Below are 24,606 nucleotides of genomic sequence, written 5' to 3' on the forward strand. Positions count from 1 at the left end.
TGCTCTTAGGACTATCAAGCACATCCTTTCCATGTTTCTAGTCTCCAGAGTTTGGCAGCTGTGGCAGGAGGGAGGCACACCCATCTCCCCTGGTCCATGCTCATCTGCTAAACCTACACTACAGTTCTCTTCTTCAAAATCCTGGGGAATTGTAGTTGGAGGTGCCTGCCAATAATTCTCTGAATACCCCCCCACACACACACACGCCTTTCACAGAAAAAGGCAGGGTTTTCTGGAGAGAAGGGGAGGGCCAGTTGATGTCTACCGCTGAGTTCTGCCCACGAGGTGAAAGGGGTTTGTGCAGCTGCCCTCACATGACTTTTTGCAAAGCAAAAACGAAGAGTTCTGAGCAGAAACATCAGATTTCCGAAACCGACTTTTTCCTGTCTCCCCCCACCCAGGGGCCTCCAAAGAGGAAGAAGACGAAGACACAAAGCATGTTGAGTTCCTCAGACGGCCATCGCTCAGGGGCGCAGCATCTGCACTGCGTGCTAAAGGCTCAGGTTTAACTCCTAACCTGGGAACATTCACATTTCTGAGAAGCCAGAGAGACACTGCCAGTCAGCGTCAACACACAGAGCTACATGAACTTGTCTGACTCGGTGTAAGGTGACTTCACGTGTTCTCCTGGAGAAACATGGGGTCACCATGGAGACCACGTCCAAAGTGGTACCACCAAGGTCAACAGCTTCTCTGTTGATGGCATCCCATATTCAAAGTTCTAAGAGCAAGGGCCCCTTCCCCATCTAATGAATTGAGAGAGAAAACAAGTAAGAGGTGGCATGGTTGATGCATATGAAATTATGTATATGGCAGGGAGGGAGTGAACAGAGAATAGTTCTTCTCCTTCGGTCAGAACACCAAAACTCACAGGCATTCAATGAAGCTGAATGCTGGAAGTTTTAGCACACATAAAAGAAAGTCCTTCACACAGCATATAGTGAAACTTTGGAACTCACTCCCACAAGAGGCAGTGATGGCCACCAACTTGGAGGGCTTTAAAAGAGGATTAGACAAATTCATGGAGGGCTATCAATGGCTCCTAGCTATGATGGCAGCGATGCTTTGCCTCCACAGTTGGAACTGAAACCACAGTTTTCAGTGGGGGTCCATCCGGTTCACCGCTATGGGAACAAGATGCTGGACTAGATGGGGCGTTGGACTGGTCCAGCAGGTGCTTCTTATGTTCTTGTTGGTATCTGGTAGGAGCCTCCAATGATGAACAAGGGGTACAGGCAACCCTCAGTTCCCTTCTGCTGAAGTTGCAGAAGTGAGACATAGAGGTGAGCAGACATTTGGACCCAGGCACACTTGCCCCAGAGTCAAAACTCCTTCCACTTGGCTGCACTGGTATTGTCACCCACTCAAAGGTGCCAACTTGAATAAAATATTGGGGGCGGCAGGTAAGCCCCACCCCACATAATTGGCCACAAGAAGTGGCACACACACACACACACACACACACACACACCATTTGAATGGCAATGTGCATCAACATTTGAGGGGCTGCGCCATCAAATGTTTTATTGGAGGGTGAAGGGACCTCAGCCCCCAGGAGCTGGCTCCCTTGCACCGACTACTGGTCCAGGCAACTCAAGCGGTGGAAACAGAAAGAGGAAGTAGACAGAGCCAGTTGGAAACATTTCCAGATGGCTTCCAATTCTGCAGAATTTAAAGCTTTCTTTCCCTTAAAAAAGAAAAAGTTACCTTCATCATGAAAGCAGAAGATGCTTAACAAGCATCAAGCAGAACCATCTCGTTCAAAGCCTCCTTAAAACAGGAAGCAATGGGGTGGGTGAAGAGGAGCAGCCAAGGGGAAGCAGGCGCTGCTGTGCCCCATTGCACTCCTCCAACTAACTCAGCCTTACCCAACCTTGTGCCCTCCAGATGTTTGGGGCTACAACATTGTGGATAGGCATTATGGTGGTTCAAAGGAAGTGGAGGAATGTAGAAAACTGCCTTTTACTGGATCAGACCATTGGAGCATCTATCACAGTATTGCCCACCCTGACTGGCAGCATCTCTCCAGGGTTTCAGCCAGGGAGTCTCTCCCAGTCCTACATGGAGAGGCCATTGAGGATTCAGCCTGGGACCTTATGCGTGCAAAGGATGTGTTTTGCAACTCATCTGTATTCCTTCTCCTTTAAAAAAGTGTCCTCGTGGTTCTGCAGAAATGGCTAGTTTAAATAGGAACTCAGGAAGCTGCCTTATACCAAGCCAGACCATTGACATTTGCGTGACCCCATGGACCAGAGCACGCCAGGCACTCTTGTCTTCCAATGCCTCCCACAGTTTTGTCAAACTCATGTTCGTAGCTTCGAGAACACTGTCCAACCATCTCATCCTCTGTCGTCCCCTTCTCCTAGTGCCCTCAATCTTTCCCAGCATTAGGGTCTTTTCCAGGGAGTCTTCTCTTCTCATGAGGTGGCCAAAGTATTGGAACCTCAGCTTCAGGATCTGTCCTTCCAGTGAGCACTCAGAGCTGATTTCCTTCAGAATGGATAGGTTTGATTTTCTTGCAGTCCATGGGACTTTCAAGAGTCTCCTCCAGCACCATAATTCAAAAGCACCAATTCTTTGGTGATCAGCCTTCTTTATGGTCCAGCTCTCACTTCCATACATCACTACTGGGAAAACCATAGCTTTAACAATACGGACCTATGTCAGCAAGGTGATGTCTCTACTTTTTAAGATGCTGTCTAGGTTTGTTATTTCTTTTCTCCCAAGAAGCAGGCGTCTTTTAATTTCGTGACTGCTGTCACTATCTGCAGTGATCACAGAACCCAAGAAAGTAAAAATTTTCACTGCTTCCATTTCTTCTCCTTCTATTTGCCGGGAGGTGATGGGACCAGTGGCCATTATCTTAGTTTTTTTTGATGTTGAGCTTCAAACCATATTTTGCGCTCTCCTCTTTCACCCTCATTAAATGGTTCTTTAATTCCTCCTCACTTTCTGCCATCAAGGTTGTGTCATCAGCATATCTGAGATTGTTGATATTTCTTCCAGCAATCTTAATTCCGGTTTGAGATTCATTCAGTCCACCCTTTCGCATGATGAATTCTGCATATAAGTTAAATAAGCAGGGAGACAATATACAGCCTTGTTGTACTCCTTTCCCAGTTTTGAATTAATCAGTTATTCCATATCCAGTTCTGGCTGTAGCTTCTTGTCCCACATAGAGATTTCTCAGGAGACATAGGAGGTTTCTCAGGTGATTGTGTAGTCAATGAAGCAGAAGTAGATGTTTTTCTGGAACTCTCTACCTTTCTCCATAATACAGAGCATGTTTGCAAATTGGTCTCTGGTTCCTCTGCCCCTTTGAAATCCAGTTTGCACTTCTGGGAGTTCTCGGTCCACATACTGCTTAAGCCTGCCTTGTAGGATTTTAAGCATAACCTTGCTAGCGTGTGAAATGAGTGCAATTGTGCAGTAGTTGGAGCATTCTTTGGCACTGCCCTTCTTTGGGATTTGGATGTAGTCTGATCTTCTCCAATCCTCTGGCCACTGTTGAGTTTTCCAAACTTGCTGGCATATTGAGTGTAGCACCTTAACAGCATCATCTTTTAAAATTTTAACAGCTGGAATATCATCACTTCCACTGGCCTTGTTATTAGCAGTGCTTTCTAAGGCCCATTTGACTTCACTCTCCAGGATGCCTGGCTCAAGTTCAGCAACCACACAAGCTGGGGTGTACGAGACCTCCATATCCACTGACATACCCTCCAACATTTCTCCATTGAAAATAGGGACGCCCTATTCCATAATAATGATAATAGTTTTATACCCTGCCCATCTGACTGGGTTGCCCCAGTCACTCTGGGTGGCTTCAAACATTTATAAAAACATAATTAAACATTAAAAACTTCCCTATACAAGGCTGCCTTCAGACGTCTTCTATAGGTTGCATAGTTACTTATCTCCTTGGCTCAGGCGTCGCATAACTCCATACCCTCCAACATTACTCTAATGACAATCGAGATGTCCTACCATACCCTCCAATGTTTCTCTGATGAAAATAGGGACGTCATAAGAAAAAGCAGGACATTCCAGGATCAAATCAGAAACCGGGACAGCTTCTGTAAATCCGGGACTGTCCCTGGAAAATAGGGTCTACACTGAACCATCTACTCAGTTTTGTCTACCTTGAGTATTTTTGCCTCACTGTAATGTGCCCTTGAATGCTGATGGAGAAGAGAGAGGGTGAATGTAGTCTTCTGCAGAAAGCAAAAAATAAAGACTACATACATACATACATACATACATACATACATAGCTCCGCCCACTTCTGCCTCTGGCTCCACCTACCACTGACATGTGACACCCCCACACACATGGTTGCCTAGAAAGGAATACAGCCTTTGGCCTCAAACAAGTTTCGCTCCATTCAGCATCCTCAGCGGAACGCTTTGGACTCAACAGTGCACAAACCTAGAAATCCTATCCGCCCCCAAATGTGGCAGTGTGAGTTTTCTCCCGCCCCTCCTGTGGGATTCGTGGCATACGTAAGGAAGGCTCTCTCTTGCCATCAGTGGGCGGGAGGGGATCTTGCCAAAGAGGACTGTTTGGGTGGGTTCTTCCCCCTCTCCGAGGAAAGCAGCTGTGTCAAAAAAAAATGCAACGTGTTGGTATATTAGCACAGACACGGCTGTCAACCTGCCAAGGCCCGAGACGTGGGCTGAGAGCATCTCAGGCATGCGCCAACGCTCTGGAACGAAGGATGAAAACAAGTGAGCATCCGAGGAGGCCTGGCTGGCTGGCAGGCGAGGCGAGGCAAGGCTTAGCTTCCGCCTCGCTACACCATCCCTCGTCTGGCATGCCAAAAAAATTAAGGCTTTAGAAGAGGGAATAATGAGGCAGGTTCATAACTCAGGACCTCCTAACTGCTGGGATTGGCCAGGACCCTTAAAGCAGGAAGCTGCTTGCTAGCGCAATTGGAGAATCACTCATGGATGCAGAGGAGGAGGAGAAGAGGCAGATTTGCCGCGGCCTTGGCATGACTCCTCTCTGGCTAAAAATACTTGTGGTTCAGGCTTTGGCCTCTATACAGATGGCAGTGGCTCTCTGCACATGTGGCTCCCCAGCCTTGCTCCAGACCATCTGTTCATCCTGTGGCTTAATATTAGAGCATCTGCCTTGACTGCAGAATGCCCCAAGGTCAATCCCTGGTAGCTCTAGGCTCCGGTATGAAAACCTGGAGGACTGCTGCCACTCAGTGATGACAGTACTAAGCTAGATGGACCAGGGATCTGAGGCTCTCTTCCCTTTCCCAAATGCACACTTACCTCATTGATTTTTGTTTTCTCACAGTCCTCCTTGGACAGACTTCCGTTGCACATCCTGACCTGCTATAGACCATCCCTCAATTGATTCCACCTTGCCAGATGAAGATCTGCCTGTAGGAGTCAACTCCTAGGGGCCAGGATCCCGTCACCTGCCCCCAGTAAAATAGTTGAGGGGGCTGGGCCTCCCCAAAGTTGATGGGCATTGTCATCCAAATGGTGTCTGTGCACCACGTCATGTGATTGATTGTGCTTACTTGGCCTGCCCAATAACTTGTTCAAGTTGGCACCCCTAGACCTTCCCCAGCATTGCCTCCAACTCTGGTCCCAATCCTGCTGGGACTCATGCTTCAGCTCCCCGCAGCATCAGCTACCCACAGTCCAGCAGCCCACAGAAGCAAACATGGCACTTTGGTTCCAATGCGCAGCTCAGATTACAGCTCTTCTCAGACATCACTTATCAATTCACATACGCAACAAGCTGGGACCCCAGCATTTCATTTTCAGAGTTGTGTTGGCACAACTCACAGGAGATAACAGGTGGGATTCTGCTCACAGGCAGTGCAATCGCAGAAAATTTACGGAAGCCAACAGCATGGAAGGCAGAGAACTACTTTTTTTACGGCATTGAAATTGAAATGAAATTCACATTGGCATTGCCCTCAATACCACAACCCCCCCTCCCCCCCACCCAAAACTTGCAGCTTCCACACTTTACCTGGCTCACTGCAAACATGGGCTAGCAATTAGCAGCAGCCTATTAGCGCTTCCAATTACTTCCATTCCAACCCAATCTGCTCCAGCGTTTCAACTGAGAGACTTTAAACAGGTATGAAGAGCTAATTAGCAACCTCATTATTGACAAGGATGTCCCAGAAAAGCAAAACTGGAAAGGAGAAAGGCCTCGGGACGCAGGAAAGTGCACCTGAAATCTTACCTGGGGGTGAACAAACAAGCTGGAAGTCAAAAGGAAGCAGATTTGGTGGCCGGGCTAGAACAACAGAAGGCTCCTAGAGGAATTGTACCCAGCCTGGCTAGTCAAAAGGTTTCTATTGCCTGTCAATGGGGGGGGGGGTGGCTGATGTTGCACACTCCATTCCCCTCCATGCCTGGAGAGGGCGCTCCAACATTCCCAGATAGCTGCTGGTCTCAGGTCTCAGCTTCTGGCACTAATTGAGGGTGCATCCAGATAAGGACCTAAGAGGAGCTGTGCAGCAGGCCAAATCCTCCTGTTCTCACAGCGGTCAAATGCCCCAAAGAACCTGGGAATCTAGAAAGGTTGCCTTGCACCTGGAGGTTCCATGAGACTCCCACTATTTTGAAAAGGATGCTTTTTTTCTCTTTTCAAACCAGAGAACCTTGTGACTTCTCTGTAAAGCAGGGGAGAAGAAAAATATCACAACCACCAGCAAACTCTAACACAGCCTTCTCCAAACTGGGATGCTCCAGATCAGGCATCCCCAAACTGTGGCCCTCCAGATGTTTTGGCCTACAACTCCCATGATCCCTAGCTAACAGGACCAGTGGTTAGGGATGATGGGAATTGTAGTCCAAAACATCTGGAGGGCCGAAGTTTGGGGGTGCCTGCTCCAGATGTTTAGGACTACAACCCCATCAGCCCTGGTCAGTTAGGGCTGGGCGACGTATTGATACATCATGCAAAATTGGTTTGAAGTCCACATTGTGGTAACAGTTCCATAATATTGGGCATGTGATATGTCGTGAATCACGATGTATGTGTGTACGCTATGTAAAAAAATCGTGATGTGGGGGAAACCGTGAAGAATAAAATGTAAAATATTGGTAGATGCAAAAAGAGAGAGGAGGTTTTTCCCTGCCGGAAAAATGTATCCATTTTAGACTTCTAAGGAGCAGCAGTTGCCAGGACATTACCCATTTCACCTCGTTATTTCTAGCCTTATTTCAGACATTGTGACATATCGGTATATCATGATGTTTAGCCGGTGATATATTGTGATGTTGGAAACCAGACATCACTCAGCCCTAATGGCCAGCACAGCTGTGCTCCCCTCAGACACATCATCCCACAGCCATGCTGACTGGGGCTAAAGGGAATAGTAGTTCAAAAGATCTGAAGGGCACCAGGCTGGGGAAGGCGCTCTAACAAATCTCCCGTTTTCAATTCCCCAGGTGTCATTTCTGCATAGCCCACCTAATGAAGCAGAACGCTGGAAGGTCCAGAACAGATAAAAGGAAAGACTTCTCAGCACAGCACATAGTTAAATTATGAGACTTTCTCCCACAGGAGGGATTGATGGACACCAACCTAGAAGGCTTTTTTTAAAAAAGGATTGGACAAATTCATGGAGGAGATGGCTATCAATGGCTACTGACCATGATGGCTCGGCTCTGCCTCCACAGTTGGAGGCAGCAATGCTTCTGGAATACCAGTTGCTGAGAACCACAGGAGGGGAGATCTTGTGCTCGAATCCCGCTTACTCATTTTCCATGAGCATCTGGTTGGTCCTTGTAAAAAGAGGATGCTAGACTAGATGGGCCATTGACCTGATCCAGCAGGCTCTTATGTCGATCTCCCACCCACAGAAGGCAGTTGAAGGTATTGGGTCCCCAAGGACCCGAATCTCTACAAGAAAAGTTGGAAAGCCAGGTTGGTTTTCTGCTGCTCCAGAAGACGCAAACCAATGGATTCAAATTACAAGAAAGGAGATTCTGATTGAACGTTAGGAAGAACTTTCTGATGGTAGCAGCTGCTGAGTGCCCTTGGGCTAGTCACACTTCTCTGAAGTCTCTCAGCCTCACTCACCTCACAGAGTGTTTGTTGTGGGGGAGGAAGGTTGGCGGTTCGAATCCCCGCGACAGCTCCCATTGTTTGGTCCCAGCTAGTAGTTCGAAAGCATGTCAAGTGTAAGTAGATAAATAGGTCGCTCCGGCGGGAAGGTAAGCGGCATTTCCATGCACTGCTCTGGTTTGCCAGAAGCGGCTTAGTCATGCTGGCCACATGACCCGGAAGCTGTCTGCGGACAAACGCCGGCTCCCTCGGCCTATAGAGCGAGATGAGCGCCACAATCCCAGAGTCATCCGTGACTGGACCTAATGATCAGGGGTACCTTTACCTTTTAAGGGGAGTGAAAGGTGGGGTATCAAGTCCAAACTCTTCTTCTTCTTCAACAGTGGAATGGGCTATTGTGGAAAGTGATGGACTCTCCTTTGTTGGAGGTTTGTAAACAGAGGTAGGGTGGTGATCTTTCAGAGGTGCTTTAGTTGTGATTCCTGCAATGCAGAGTGTTGGGCTAGACCAGTGTTTCCCAACCTTGTGCCTCCAGATGTTTTGGGACTACAACTCCCATCATCCCTAGCTAGCAAGACCAGTGGTCAGGAATGATGGGAATTGTAGTCCAAAAACAGCTGGCGGCACAAGGTTGGGAAACACTGGGCTAGACTACCCTTGGGGTCCCTTTGAACTCTACCATTCTATGATTCTATGAAATTATACAAGGTTTGCACCCCACCCAGTCTCAGCATCCCCATGACAGCATAGCCCTTGTCAGCAACAGAACAGTCTCAGAGCAATAATGTGCACATGCTGTTTTCTGACAACCCCAATATTGCTTTTTCATTTGACCGATTTCACCACACCGAGACCTCCATGACCACTCCACTTAAAGCTTCAGTCAGATGCACAGGTTAAACCTCAAAGCAAGCTCACATTTTTATCCAAAGTAAGCTACAGCCTTAATGGCTCCAAAATGAGAATTTAAAAGCCTCAAAATGTTAAATGAGGCTCGGCCCTCTGGTTGAGAGAGAGGCCGAAGCTCGAGCAATTAGAAAAAGGCAAAGAAATATATTGTGTCCCTGATGCCAGCTGAACTCCGGTTATGAAAAATATAACATGTGATATAAAAGAAATACAGCCAAAATTAATAATAAAATATGGATTGAGAAAAATAGCTTCGGGGAAGTGCGGGAACAACATGCCTCTCTAGGTAATGTAAGGGCAAGGACCGGCTGAACTGCTGTGATGTCATGGAATGTTCACAAAACTCTGCTAGAGGGATCATGACACTGCCAAGACCACCATGTTTGTGAACAGTCCAGGCTTTTACCAGGGAAGTGAATTGTCAGTTTGGCTGGGTTGGCATGAAAGCCTCATTCACACGGGGTTTATGGACAGGCAGTGAAATGGAGGCTGGAAATTGTGTAGGAAGAAGTCCCAGGAGGTGGGGAAGCAATTGAGTAAGAAGCACGTGGACTAAGTAGGCAGGAAATGGAACTTGAAGGAAAGTAGGCAGTGAAGCCTTCAGGAAAAGAAGCTGCAGGGAAGACATCAAGCTGAGGAAATGAGGGACTATCAAAGGCTAGGAAGATCCTCGCAGGACACCTCTGGAGTTGGACCCCTTTCCTCTACCCAGACAGCACTCGTAGCTAGGCATGGACAACTGTTTCAGTTTCTCATTTTTCCCCCAGTCTAAAGTTCAGTTCTGCACATTTCTGCATCAGATTGTAAGTTGCTATTTTTCAAAAGTTCGTGAACATTTGACAGCATTTTAATGCAAATAAAAACCTTTGTATACAATTCAGCCTAATGCACACATTTCCCCAATACAATACACCTGATATGTTCTTTTCCTGAACGGGGGCATTTTTGCACACTTTCTTTGGTTGGAAAACTGCAACACAAAATTCAGAGAGGGGTGAATTTCCAAGGAGAGCTGTGCTTTGGCCACTGGCTGGGCACTGTGAGAACAGGATGGTGGACTAGATGAGCCACTGGCCGGATTCAGCAAGCTCTTTGTAGGTTCTTAATCTTTACTTTGCATATAAACTCTCTGGTTTTAAATCAATGGCTAATTGAATGATTATATCAATTAAGATTCTTAAGGCAGCTTTCCCCAGCCTAGTGCCCACCAGATGCTACAGACTCCATCCTTGCTGTGCTTGACCCAGGCTGGTGCAAGGAGGCAACCCATGAACTGATTTAAGCAGCACAGTGCATGGTCCAAGGCATTAAATACAGTTCAAAGGAAGATGTACAGAGATATGCACAGAAATTGGGTTGCACCAGCTTTCCACACAACTGACGCCTGATGGAATCGTTTTGGCGTTCATGTTCTCCAGAAGATGTTTGGGAACCATCAGCTCCCTGATCTGTGGCTTTTACTTCGGGGACAAATGACAGCACCAGAAAGGAGCTACGCTTAGGCAGGCAGCAAGACAGGCACTCAAAAGACACAGCCTGTTTCCATTGTATTAGCTCACGATCCTTTAAATTAACTGTGTCCCAAGGTTCCATTTAAGATTTTGGAGACGAAGAGATTTTGAGGGCCGAGGGGGCCATGATTCCCTCCAAAGGGTTTCCTTGCAGGGCTGACTTACGCACACTCAACCACTTTGAACTGCGAAACTGGCACTCTTACAGATGCAACGTAACACTTATTCCACGGCTGTAAGATCATTTAGCGTGGCAGCGCCGAAACTTTGGAATTGCCCGCCTATTGATGCTTTTTGACACTTGTCTGATTTCAACTGGAAGGGAGCACCAGTTCTTTTTTTCTGGGGGTATGCAGGTGTACGCATACCCCTAAAAAAATTGTGAATCTAAGTTTGGCCTCATTGATGGGGCAGTATTTCAATATGAGTAGGAAAACGAGAGTACCCCTAAACATTTTTAGAGAGGAAAAAAAGCATTGGGGAGCAGCACCATAAAACCATGCTCATGATCCTGGTGGGTATGAGCCACGGGAGACCACTAACAGTGACTCCCTGAAGACTCGAGTGATTGGAGTGGAATATAAGGGATTAGGCAGTCCATGAGGTATCCTGGACCCAACTGTATGGGGTGCAAGTCTCCGAGAATTGTGTCTGTGGAAGATGCACAAGGTTTCAGAAAGGTCAGCAGCAAGGTGGGGGACAAAATACGACACCCACCTTCTTATCTCAAAGCCACCCACACCCAGGATTCAACTGTGATTCAACAGGGATGGGTCAAAGCTATACAGAATCTCAAATCAGGTGTGTGTATGTGGGCGAGGGGAAGTGAAGCCGAAAGGAGCCCCAAAACAATGCTTCAAAACTGTAACTGGATATAGGAAGGACCCCATCCCACCCCACCCCAAAAAATCAAATCCAGCTCCTTTCACTGAATATACAGCATCGATCCAGGAACACATGAAAAACTCACAGCCCTATCATTCAAAGAGATGATAGTTCTGTCATTTAAAAGAGTAGAAACTCTCTTATTTTTAAGCATCAGCAGACCTTAATCTGTCGAAATTTAATATGCCTTTCAAGTCTTTAAAGACTGCAAGAACCACGGTAGGACAACATTGAGTTATTTAATCCACAAAGCATCTTATGCAGACCCAGTTTTGTACACACAATCTATGAAGTGCTTCAGCTGCGTTCATTCAGCTCTAGTAACAAAAACTGGAAAGCTATTGATTTAAAAGCATTGCCCAATCTCCTTAAACACCTGGTGGGGTGGGAGAGAAGAGATAAAAACTATTTACTGTGTTTAAATACAGCATTCTTACTGTCTTTGTTTAGACAAGAACCTCAATTTCCTCCATTTTGTGGCTAAAGCAAAATTTCCAAAGATTACATATGAAAACGAAAACCTCCTGCGACCTACAAATTCTTAATTTACGACTTTTCTTCTTCCAAGGGATATGCTGTTAAATGGCAACAGCACCTCCTGACAAGTTATCGCACAGATCACTCTGCATAGTTTGACATGTTGCATCTTATTTAAACCCATGATCTTTAGATAAAATAGGGTTCCACACCCTCCGCATGCATCAAGATTTATAATAGGCCGCTTTTTTGTGGATCAACCTCCCCCCCCCTGCAATTCCACACTTGCAGACACTTGTTCTGATTAAAATTCATACTTCATCCCTGAACTTGCAGTTGGAAAATTGGAGGAAATCCATCCCTTTATTTATTTCCTGAAAGTATACCCTGCCTCTCACCCACATACCATTCAAAAGCAGCTCACAACAGAACAAAACCATCACCTTGCAATGAAGCGGAGACGAACAGCAGGCAAATTGAAAGCCACATGAAATAAACTCACCACCTTGTGAGGTTTATCAGGGTTTGATTAAGTCAACCAGCTCCCTCCAGATGTTTGGGGGCAGGTGGGAGCTGCAGTCCAAAACATCTGGTGGGCACCAGGTTGGGGATGGTTTGATTAAGGCAAAAAAAAGAGTATAATGAAATAGGATTAATCTGCACTGCGCAGTCTAAGGATATACACCTCGTGTTTCCTCCAGTGTTGCACTCAACTGCACCGTGAACGCTACCACAAAACAATCGGAACTGGAAATCGGACCTTTGGAAAGCAAAACGAAAACCCAAAGAGTCACTCCGACCCATGCAAGCTGTCCGTTTCTCTTCTGAGACTTTATCAACCTTCAGTTTGGACCCTTCCCTCCGCAAAACGGAAGGAGAATCGCCCGTTTCCTCATGAAAGACTGATAAAACAAAAGTACAACACGCTCAAAGCAGCCCCCACCCCCCACCCCTTTGCAACGCAATTTGACACCGAGAAAAAAAGGAAGCCCAACATTTGGACTGTCACATCAACACATCACCCACTTCCCCCTTCAGCCTCACCACCCGCCTCCCACATCCTGATGGGTGTCGGCAGCCAATCAGTCACTTCTTACGGCCAAGGAGCTGGCAACGTGGAGGCTGCAGAAGAACTGGGGGTGCCAGTTGCCATGCCAGGAGAGCTCAAGGGGGTGAAGGGGTGCCCCAGCTTGCAATCCGAATCTCAGTCAGGCCAACACTCATAAAAAAAAATATTCAAACAAGTTCCAGGGCTAAGTCCAAACAGCTAGATGTGTGGCAGTGGTTCCACAATCTAGTTACTGTGCAAACCACTCAATTTGGATATGGTGCTGAGAGGGCAGGCAAGCTGGCTCAGGACTCTTACTTATTTACATACCTCCAATATATATACTGCAATACAAGGGGGCTGTACAACACACTAGCCTTTCCTAGTGTCCCTTCCTTCCTTCCTTCCTAAGAGGCAAGACCTTGACTCCAAATTACAGGGTTATGGGGGCTTGCTTCTGCCTTACTTCTTCAACACCTGAGAAGCCCCACCACTTAAAAGAGGTTTGGGGCTCTGCCTCCAGCAAGCCTGGACTTGAACTCAGGTCTTTCGGGGACACCACATCCAAGACACGCACACACACACACTCACATATGCATATAGTGTGTAACTCACCTTGACACTGGAACCCTTGCTTGCCAAACCCCCTGCAAGAGAGAAAAACACCAAGTTAGGGAGAGTGTGTGTGTGTGTGTGTGTGCACAAACCCACACACCCAAACATTCACTTTTCTACCACAAGCACTGCAATCCCAGCCTCTGTAGCTCCAGGCCTTCCAAGCAGCAACTGCCCTTCCCACTCCAAAAAAAGGGAGAACTTATTTTTCCCTAACAATGCCCAATAGAAGTTCCCAAGCTCTAGTGACACTGATGGTGGGATGGGGAGATAAAGAAGATGGGGCGGAGGATAGAAAGAAAAGTATTTCCTCACTAGGGGACTTTTTTTAAAAAAAAAATAAGGAACCATAGTGCCTGGTTTCCTGCACTCATCTACTGATAGCCTCCAGGTAGGCTGAATGCCCCAGAAAAGGACTGTGCAACTGGATTTGCCTTTAATAACATAAGAATGGCTTGTTGGATCAATCCAATAGCTTATCCTGTCCTGCATCCTGTTCTCACAGTGGCACAATGCCTCTGAAAACCTATATACTGTACCTAGATAGACTGCCTCTGAGCCTGGAGGTTCCAAAAGAGCATCAGAAGAGCCCTGCTGGATCTGGCTGGTGGCCCACCTAGTCCAGAAACCTCAGTAGCCAAACCAGCAAGCAGGATTTAAGCACAAGAGCCCTCTCCCCTTCTGTAGTTTCCAGCAACTGGCATTCATAAGCATTGCTGCCATGGGCGTACCCAGGATCAAAACTAAGGGGGGGCAAGGGGAGGGGCCAAGGCACGGAAGGGGAGGGACCACAAAGTGGGCGGGAACGGCGAACTCGCGCTCCGCCGGGCTGTGCCCCTCCCTAGAAGCAGGGCTGGTGGGCGGAGGCGGAGCCCAGCCCAGTGGAGCGCGAGTTCAGCGTTTCCGCCCGCCGCGCCGCGCTCTCTGGTTCCCCGCCGCGCTTGGCCTTGCCAGAGGGCGCGACGGGGAGCTGGAGGGAGGGCGCAGCGCGGCGGGCGGGAATGGCGAACTCGCGCTCCGCCGGGCTGTGCCCCTCCCTAGCAGCAGGGCTGGTGGGCGGAGGCGGAGCCCAGCCCTGCGGAGCGCGAGTTTGGTGTTACCGCGCCGCGCTCCCTGGTTCCCCGCCGCGCTTGGCCTTGCCTGAGGGCGCGCCGGGGAGCTGGAGGGAGGGTGCGGCGCGGCGCGGCGGGAATGGCGAACTCGCGCTCCGCCGGGCTGTGCTCCGCCTCTGCCCACCAGCCCTGCTTCTAGAGTAGGGCAGCTGCCCTAACTTGCCCCATGGTGGGTACACCCTTGATTGCTGCCTCCAGCTACAAGGGCAGGACATGGCCATTGTGGCTAGGAGTCACCAATAGCTTTCTCTTTCTCCATTAATTTGTCCAATCCTCTTTTAAAGCCATCCAAGTTGGTGGCCCTCACTGCCTCCTGGGGCCTTTGCAGGGTCTGAAGTCTGTCTAGAACTGACAGTCTTTGCTCCAGAGCAGATCTGGCAGGAGGGAAACTGAGGCCCACTTGCTAGCCTAACACACCTAGGAAACTGCCTACTGCCAGGTCAGAGATGATGTTTATGCCAGCCTTCCACAACCTGGTGCCCTGCAGCTGTTTGGGACTACAGCTTTCATCAGCCTGAGATACTCTGGCTGGCAGCAGCTCTCCAAGACCCTGTGCAGAGAGATGACTTTGTTACACATCACTTGATGGGATCTTTGCTAAAATAAGACTCACACTCAAACCCAACAATATAGACCACAAGCTCAACATGAGTCAACAGTGTGATGCAGCAGGAAAAAAGCTAATGCTATTCTAGTGCTTCGTCAACAGAAGCATAGTGTCCAGATCAAGGGAAGTCATAGTCCTGTTCTATTCTGCCTTGGTCAGACCACATCTAGAATACTGTGTCCAGTTCTGGGCACCACAATTTAAGAAGGATATTGACAAGCTAGAACAGGCATCCCCAAACTTGGCCCTCCAGATGTTTTGGGACTACAACTCCCATCATCCCTGACCATTGGTCCTGTTAGCTGGGGATGATGGGAGTTGTAGTCCCAAAACATCTGGCGGGCCAAGTTTGGGGGTGCCTGAGCTAGAATGTATGTAGTGGCTGGCGACCAAGGTGAGCAAGTGTCTGGAAGCCAAGCCTTATTAGGAACGGTTGAGGGAGGTGGGAATGTTTAACCTGAAAAAGAGGAGTCTGAGAGGTGATACAATAGCCTCCTCAAATATCTTAAGGGCCATCACATGGAAGATGGCGCAAGCTTGTTTTCTGCTGCTCAGGAGGATAGGACCCAAAGCAATGGATTCAAGTTCCAAGGAAGGGGATGCAACAGTGGAACAGGCTCCCTGAGAGGTGGTGGATTCTCCTTCCCTGGAAATTTTTAAAGCAGAGAACGGATGGCCATCTATCATGTATGATCTAGTTGAGATTCCTGCATTGCAGGGGGGGTTGGATGATGATCCTCAAGGTCCCTTTCAACTCTACAATTCTATGATTCTGTGAATGGTGGACCTTGGTGTCCTCCATACTTAGGTTCACTGAGCACAGCTTTGTTATGCTTTAACTGCCAGCATATCCCAAATATTCATTCTTGCTTTGCAAATACACCACACATTGGTGGACCATGGAAATTCTAGTGTGGGTGGTTTTTCGTTTTTTTAAAAAAAGAATGAATACTTCTTAAAAGACTGAAGTCAATCTGCCTCTGCTCCACAACTGTTCTCTCCCTAGTCCCAGATCCATGTGAAGCCAAGTGTCATTACTTGGTGGAAAGATAAAGGCACTCTGGACATGCTCAATAACACCCCGCTCCCGATTTCTGCATACCCTGACTCCAATGACCCCAAAGCCTCTCCCTTCCTCCCAAAGTGGAACTTTCACCCCACAGAATTCAGGGATACCTGGAATCTACAAAGATGGAGGGCAGTTTCACTACCCCCAGAGATGGGGCCCCAGATAAGCACCTTGGCCATTGTGATTTGCTGAGGTTGGACTAGATGGCCCGTTGGGTCGCTTCCAACTCTACAATTCTATTATTACATTGTATGGTGCTTTTGAGTAGCCAAAGTGTTCACACACGCAATTGTCAGAGTCATTACTGTACTCACATATTGTGTGTGTGTGTGTGTGTGTGTGTGTGTGTGTGTGTGTGTGTGTGTTAAAGGGAATGGCTTGCCTATTACTGGCCACCTACCATAGTGAATTTATGACTGAGAGGAGACCTTGTTAAGCTAATTCCACAATGGATGGAGAGAGGTAGAAAGTGGGTGGGATTCATCATGGCTAGCTACTTGTTGGCCACTGGAAGTTTCTCCATAGGGTGCATGGAACTGTGGAGTAGGATATGGGGTCCAATAATGATGGAAGGGTGGGGGCCTTATTGCAGATATCCTGCCAGGTCCAAATAGGGGGTGCCCTTGCAAGCTGAAATGGGAAGAGGGGCACAAATGAAGCAGGAAGGCACTTTATGGAAAAGGCCAAGATTGTGGGAAATGTTTTGTGGTATGGATGGGGCAATTTAAAAAACCAAACTGGGTTGGCCAGTTCTCAGTGGCATCTGACAGAGAGGATGAAAGGAGCTTTCTCGTGGGGTCTTTTATGCTGGGACGGGATGTGTGTTTTGAAAACGATGATGGAGGGGGAGTCTCTCAACAGAAAGAAGCGGGTGAGGGTCTTAGAATCTACTTAGGGGGTCTTTGCCAGTGAACATAGTCACAGAGACTACACAACCAATTCAGAGGTGGCTTGCTGCATCATGCAGCTGGTGGAGGTGGTACCTCTCTGAAGGGGCCCCAGGCAGCAAAGGTAGGTAGGTGGGTGGGTGGAAAGGACTCTTGCGGGAAGGGGGCCTTCCAGGGAGAAAAACTCCAGCTAAAGCTTGCAACAGGAAGGCGATCTCCCTTTGACAGGGTGTGAAACAAAGACAGAGAGAGCTTGGTGCTCATCTTCTCATATATGGGGAGGGGATTTTAAGGACGGGGGGGCACTCCCCCAACCCTGGAGTACAACGACTGGTGCAAGTTGGGAGGAAGCCAACCCCCCCCCTCTGGCAAGGAGAAATGATGACTAAAAGCTGCAAGCGAGGTCCGCTGGGGGGAGGGGGGGTCTGAGGCGCATCACAGGGCTCGGGGGCTGCAGCCCTGAAAAGGGGGACAGGGGAGGTAGGGGGAGGATCCGAGACCGGGCTAAGTGGAGAAGGGAGCTCTCTTGCCCTGGGACAGCGGGGAAGAGAGGAAGAGGAAGCCCTTCTTCATACCCTCCAGGGTGCCTGGTGTCACGGGGGCGTCCCTCGATAGGGGGAGGGGACCCCGGCTCAGCAAAGGCAAGGGAAGGGTGGCGCAGCCGAAGATCGAGAGGGGGGAGATGCCGAGCAAGTGGGGTTCCCCGCCCTCCTGCCGCCCTGGCCTGGGGGGGGGGGGGGGTCGGGTCTGCTCACCAGATGAAGTCGGTGCAGTGGCTGCAGAAGGTGGGCTGCTTGAAGAAGCGGGCGGTGAACTTGTGGTTCTTGACCTCGTGCACGTTCTTCTGGCGGAGCGCGCCTTTGCGGGCGAAGCGCACCGGGCCCTCTTCACTGTCGGACCCGGACGGCGCCCCCGCCGTCGCAGCCGTCGCTGGATCGGCCATGGTCCCTCCCGCAGCCCAGCCTGCTGCCGCCGCCGCCGCCGCTGCCGCCACCGCCGCTGCTGCAAGGATGCCGCGGCGCCTCCTCTCCGCGCTGCTGCTGCTGCTGGTGCTGAAGCTGCTGCTGCGGCGCGCGACACCTCTGGCCACAGCTGGGCAGAGCCAGCGCCGGAGCCAATCGCGCCCTCCGGCCCCGCCCCCTCCTCTGCATGCTGGGCCCCGCCTTCTCGCTCGCTCTTTTTTCGCTTTTTGTTGCGCTGGCGTCGCCAGGCTCCGCCCCTCGGGGCCTGAGGTCACGCCCACCTCCCCCACACCCCCTGGCTACGTTTTGCGGATCGTCCACCGGATGCGCGGCGGTGGGGGCCCCTTCTTGCGTTATCTTCCTTCTCTTCCTCCAAGGCCTGTTTCTCAAAGGCTCAAAATATTAGGATGCCCAGAAGGGGCAGGGCGTTGGAAGACCCCGACTGCCTCTGAGCACATGCAGAGTGCACCTCTCACAGCAGCAAGGGCTTTTGAGAAGGAAAGCGAGAGGGAGAGTGTCTGCGTTTTGAGCCCTGGGATCCGAGCTTCTTAGAATGTGTCTCTTTGCAAGAGGGAACAGCAACAAAATGTTGCGGTGCGGCTATGTGCAGCCTCCCACCTTGGAGGTGCCATGGTTCCTGCATTGCAGGGGGTTGGACTAGATGACCCTTGGGGGTCCCTTTCAACTCTACAGTTCTATGATTCAATGCCTCTGAATCATATGCTGCGAATCACAAGTAGGAAGATTGCTGGTGTGCACAGATCCAACTTTGGGATTTCCCATAATGGGCATCTGGTTGGCCACTGAAAACAGAATTCTGGGCTACTACTGGTAGCTGGAACTGTGGTCTGATCCAGCAGCCAGGCTCTTTTGATGTTATTGCTGTTCATTGTTCCACAGACAGGGCCTTTTCCAGGATATTCTATTCCATCTCCCTCATCTCCCACAGTATTTCTTTTCTCCTTTTCCATTCCATCTCTCAACAGCCAATCCACATCTCATTCCATTCCCATTTGCAGTTTGGGTTTTCTTTCTCAATATATTTTAAACTACTATAAACATCCCAACTGAGTCTGCTGGTGCTCGATCTGCACAACCCAGCTCCAACTCCGGCCAGAGCTGGGCAGGACTGAGCTGAGCCTCTCATGCCGGCTGGGCCTCATCCTCTCTGCTGCCCTCTTGTGAGAGGGCAGAGCTGTTTTGGCTGCCTAAGCAGCAAAACATCCACACCCCAGACATTGGCAATGGAAGGGAATGATTTGCAGTGGGTAAGAAATCACTATTTCAGCCTAGCAGCACCCACACTTTGGAACTCCCCACCTATTGACACCATTTTTTATTGTTTTAGCTTATTAACGATTTTAATTCATTACTGATAAGTTCACTGTTTCATTCTATTTCATAAACCCCTTTGAGGTATCTATTTACAATCAAAATGCTACATTTGTTGTTTAGTCGTTTAGTCGTGTCCGACTCTTCGTGACCCCATGGACCATAGCACGCCAGGCACTCCTGTCTTGCACTGCCTCCCGCAGTTTGGTCAAACTCATGTTCGTAGCTTCGAGAACACTGTCCAACCATCTCGTCCTCTGTCGTCCCCTTCTCCTAGTGCCCTCAATCTTTCCCAACATCAGGGTCTTTTCCAAGGATTCTTCTCTTCTCATGAGGTGGCCAAAGTATTGGAGCCTCAGCTTCACGATCTGTCCTTCCAGGGAGCACTCAGGGCTGATTTCCTTAAGAATGGATAGGTTTGATCTTCTTGCAGTCCATGGGACTCTCAAGAGTCTCCTCCAGCACCATAATTCAAAAGCATCAATTCTTTGGCGATCAGCCTTCTTTATGGTCCAGCTCTCACTTCCATACATCACTACTGGGAAAACCATAGCTTTAACTATACGGACCTTTGTCGGCAAGGTGATGTCTCTGCTTTTTAAGATGCTGTCTAGGTTTGTCATTGCTTTTCTCCCAAGAAGCAGGCATCTTTTAATTTCGTGACTGCTGTCACCAAAAATGCTACATAGATTTTATGAAATAAATAATAAATAAAACCATTCACCCCACCCTTCAGACAAGTTCCCAGAGCAGCTTACACACACCCCCAAAAAAATCCCCAATATAACTGTTGCAACTGCCTCCCCTTTGCCATGGGTGAATGAGTCCTGGGTCTCATATGAACCACATTTTCCGCTTTGGCCGGATCCAGCAGGCACTTCTAATATTCCACTTGCTGGCTATCGCTCATTGCACTGCTCTGCCACTGGTGCAGGATGCTTCCTACCTCCTGTTCCTTGCAGGGTACACAGGAGACCCACGCCATGAGCAGCAGCAGTGCCCAGGATGTGAATGGCTGTTTTTCACTGGGGATGCCAACCTATGCTCTGCACCCTGGAATGCTTCAAGACAGACAGTTATCCAACAGGTGATGTTGTCTGTAGCGTGAAGCAATTAAAGGGGGCAGGAACACTGCACCTGTTTACCCAGCTGTCTGTGACACCTGGCTGGCAACCCCCTGAACAGAAACTCCATCTGATTCTATTACAGTACAGTGGAACCTCGGTTTATGAACACCTCGGTTTATGAATTTTCGGTTTATGAACGCCGCGGACCCATCTGGAACAGATTAATTCACTTTCCATTACTTTTAATGGGAAAGTTCGCTTCAGTTTATGAACGCTTCAGTTTATGAACAGACTTCTGGAACCAATTACACCCATGTTTCAGTTTATGAACGCTTCAGTTTAAGTACTTCACGGACCCGTCTGGAACGGATTAATCCACTTTCCATTACTTTCAATGGAAAAGTTCGCTTCAGTTTATGAACGGTTACTCCGCGGACCGTCTGGAACGGATTAATCCACTTTCCATTACTTTCAATGGGAAAGTTCGCTTCAGTTTATGAACGCTTCAGTTTATGAACAGACTTCCGGAACCAATTGTGTTCATAAACCGAGGTACCACTGTACTGTGTAGCAACAGCTACAACTTTGCCACAGGTCTTGTTTCTTAGTTGCAAGAGGAAAGTATGTTTCCTTAACGTTGTGATCCAACTTCCACTGGTCTCTGGATGCAGGAGGGATTGGTAGGCTCAAAGGCATTATCCCTCATTCCCTATTCATATCATGTCCGACTCTTCGTGACCCCCCATGGACCATAGCACACCAAGCACTCCTGTCTTCCACTGCCTCCCGCAATTTGGTCAAACTCATGTTCGTAGCTTCGAGATCACTGCCCAACCATCTCATCCTCTGTCGTCCCCTTCTCCTTGTGCCCTCAATCTTTCCCAGCATCAGGGTCTTTTCCAGGGAGTATTCTCTTCTCATGAGGTGGCCAAAGTATTGGAGCCTCAGATTCAGGATCTGTCCTTCCAGTGAGCACTCAGGGCTGATTTCCTTCAGAATGGATAGGTTTGATCTTCTTGCAGTCCATGGGACTCTCAAGAGTCTTCTCCAGCAACATAATTCAAAAGCATCAATTCTTCGGCGATCAGCCTTCTCTAAGAATGTATACACAAAGCTTTAAAAATTTGCATTGAACAGTTGCCCCTTTTTGCCAATCTACTTCTTTATCAGGAATGCGGGTGGCGCTGTGGGTTACACCACAGAGCCTAGGGCTTGCCAATCAGAAGGTCGGCGGTTCAAATCCCCGCGACGGGGTGAGCTCCCGTTGCTCGGTCCCAGCTCCTGCCAACCTAGCAGTTCAAAAGCATGCCAAAAAGTGCAAGTAGATAAATAGGTACCGCTACAGCGGGAAGGTAAACGGAGTTTTCGTGCACTGCTCTGGTTTGCCAGAAGTGGCTTTGTCATGCTGGCCACATGACCTGGAAGATGTATGCCGGCTCCCTCAGCCAATAATGCGAGATGAGCACCACAACCCCAGAGTCCGTCACAACTGGACCTAATGGTCAGGGGTCCCTTTACCTTTACTTCTTTATCATCTTCTTTGGCCAAGGCTTCTTCCTTCCACAAGGACTGGCTGATCTCTGCTAGGCATCCAATCTCGCCTATCGGAACAAAGTCTTTCGCTCAAACAAACCATCAAGTCCTATACATCTCAATATCAGCATAAGAACTTAACCTGCTGGATCAGGCCAATGACCCCACGTAGTCCAGCATCCTATTCTCACAGTGGCCAACCAGATGCCACAATGGGAATCCCACGAGCAGCACGTGAGCACAAGAGCAGCTCTCCCCTCCTGTGGTTTCCAGCAACCGATATTTAGAAGCATCACTGCCTCCAACACTAGAGGGAAATCATAGTCAGCATAAGTAGAAGTCATTCAGACAGAGCTTAATCCTGCATGAATTTGTCCCATCCTCTTCTAAAGCCATCCAGGCTGATGGCCATCACTATGGAGGTCCAAAGGCACTGCATGAAAAAGGACTTTCTTTGGTCTGTCCTGAAACTTATCCTGTCCTGAAACTTATCCTGATGTTATCAGGAGCAAGTTAAGTGCTCAGATTATCTGCATGTGTGAAGCAGGTCCCATTTTCATCTGGCCTTGTGGGCTAGATGTGCACAGGGAGTGCACATGTGCGTGTCCCCCCGCCACCCACCCCTGGTTCTGCAAGAAGCCCATGACTTCCGTGTGACAAGTGAATAAACGTGTGACAAGTGACAAAACAAAATTTGGATCACAATATGCTTATTGAAAAGCTGAGGCGTAGCAAGCTCAGGTGGTACCCTGTGCGGAATTTTTTTTGTTACCCCCCCCCCACACACACACAGAGCTCTGGCCCTGGCCTTGGCTTTGGCTCTGGCGAAAAGTGAAAAACATGAATTGCCAAAAAACTAGAGCTTACAGAACAAAGCCGACTTCAGATATGAAATCAGCATGGAAAGAACATATAAGAACAGTTGAAAAATCTCATGCAACAGAAAATAATAATAATAAAAGTTCCCCAGTGGGGGGTGCCGAGTGTCGCCCCCCCTCCAGGGTGGCACCTGGGGCAACCCGCCCCTGCTATGCCACTGTTGAAAAGCAGCCATCTGTTTTACAAGAGGATGGAGAAGAAGGCCATTGATGGCAACTAGGAGGAGGAGGAGGCTCTCGTTGACTCCACCTCTGCTGCCAAGCCATCGTACCTTCACATACCAGTTGCTGGGGATTGCTGGCGGGCAGAGTGCCCTCGTGCTCAGGTCCTGCTTGCTGGCTTCCCTTTGGGGCACCAGGTGGGCTACTGTGAAAACAGGACACTGGACTATATCAGACAGGTCACCCTTGGCCTAATCTACCAGGGCAAATTCTTATGTTCTTATGAAGGTACCCAGGTGTTTTACTGGCCTGGCCTGTCCAATTTTTACAGGTGATGAAGGTTATCACCATGAAGAGGTTCATTTCCTGCTTTATGAAGATTGAGCTGCTGCTTAGGGCAGGTGAGCGAGGCAGACCACAGACTCTTCTATTTTCCAGGGACAGTCCTGTATTTACAGGAGCTGTCCCAGTTTCTGATTTGATCCCAGAATGTCCTGCTTTTCCTTGAGACGTTCCTGTTTTCATTGGAGAAATGCTGGTGGGTATGGAGTTATGCATTCCCAAAGCCATCTGAAGGCAGCCCTGTAAATGGAAGGGGTTGGGTTTTTTTTTTAATGTTTTGTGTTTTCTTATGTTTTTATATACAGTATGTTGGAAGCCGCCAAGAATGGCTGGGGCAATGCAGTCAGATGAGCGGGGCATGAAGAGTAAAATTGTTGTTGTTGTTGTTGTTGTTTTTATGGAATAGGATGTCCCTATTTTCACCGGAGTAATGTTGGAGGGTATGAGCAGCAGCGGAACAAGCCAATCAGGCGTCTGGGGCAGCGCACGTGCCCTGCACCCAGGGCGGGGCCAACCACCCATGGGGGTGGGGCCAGCCACCCATGAGGGCAGGGCCAGCTGGGGCAGGATGCTCCGTGGGGCCTCCGAGGAGTCTGCCTGCCTCCTCCCACTCAGCCACCCTACAGCTGGGGGGGGGGAGGCAGCGGGCAGACCGCTTAGGCAGCATGGAGCCTGCGTGCGCCCAAGCCACCATGTCACTCCCAGGAGAGACATGTGACTCGAGCGCACTGCAGGCCCCGTGGTGAGTGCTGCCCGGCATTTTGTCACCCCCCTCAGTGATGACACCTCGGGTGGACTGCCCCCACCGTCCCCCTTCCTCCGCCCCTGGGTATGAGACCAATATTTTGGGGGTGAGGGAGTAGTTGACAGCCCTCCTCCTCCTTCAAACACAGCTCTGCTTAGAGGTGTCCTAAGGGGGGGGGGTTGGCTTAAAGGATGAAAAAAGAGGCTTCAGCAAGCTGGACCTACCGTGCCTGAAGCAGCCTTGAAGACAAAAGACTGAGAATGACAATCGTGGCATTATCACAGAAAAGCACACTCATCGATGCAAGAACTCTCTTGACAGCTCCACTTTGCTGAGTGGGAGTCAGAGATAATTTCAGCCTACGAGATCTTCTCTTCTCCTCACTGCCACCATCCCCACCATTGATCCGCACAGCA

At 49.1% G+C, this 24,606-nt stretch overlaps 1 protein-coding gene across 2 annotated transcripts in view; it reads right to left on the reverse strand.

The window, feature by feature from the left end:
• The window catches only part of PRKCB (protein kinase C beta), a 195,706-nt gene extending 177,359 nt beyond the window's left edge, over positions 1-18,347 (reverse strand). Inside the window, exons 1-2 of one of the 2 annotated variants that reach the window (XM_035130770.3) lie at positions 17,925-18,347; positions 13,495-13,526 (exon numbers count right to left, since the gene is read on the reverse strand). In XM_035130770.3, the coding sequence (XP_034986661.1) occupies positions 13,495-13,526; positions 17,925-18,112 (220 nt within the window). In that variant the 5' untranslated portion in view covers positions 18,113-18,347. The remainder of the gene's footprint in view (positions 1-13,494; positions 13,527-17,924) is intronic. The other variant, XM_035130769.3, reaches the window with a different exon arrangement.
• Between the last annotated feature and the right edge of the window lie 6,259 nt (positions 18,348-24,606).

This window comes from Zootoca vivipara, chromosome 13 (assembly GCF_965207765.1).
Source record: "Zootoca vivipara chromosome 13, rZooViv2.hap1.1, whole genome shotgun sequence".
Lineage (NCBI taxonomy): Eukaryota > Metazoa > Chordata > Lepidosauria > Squamata > Lacertidae > Zootoca > Zootoca vivipara.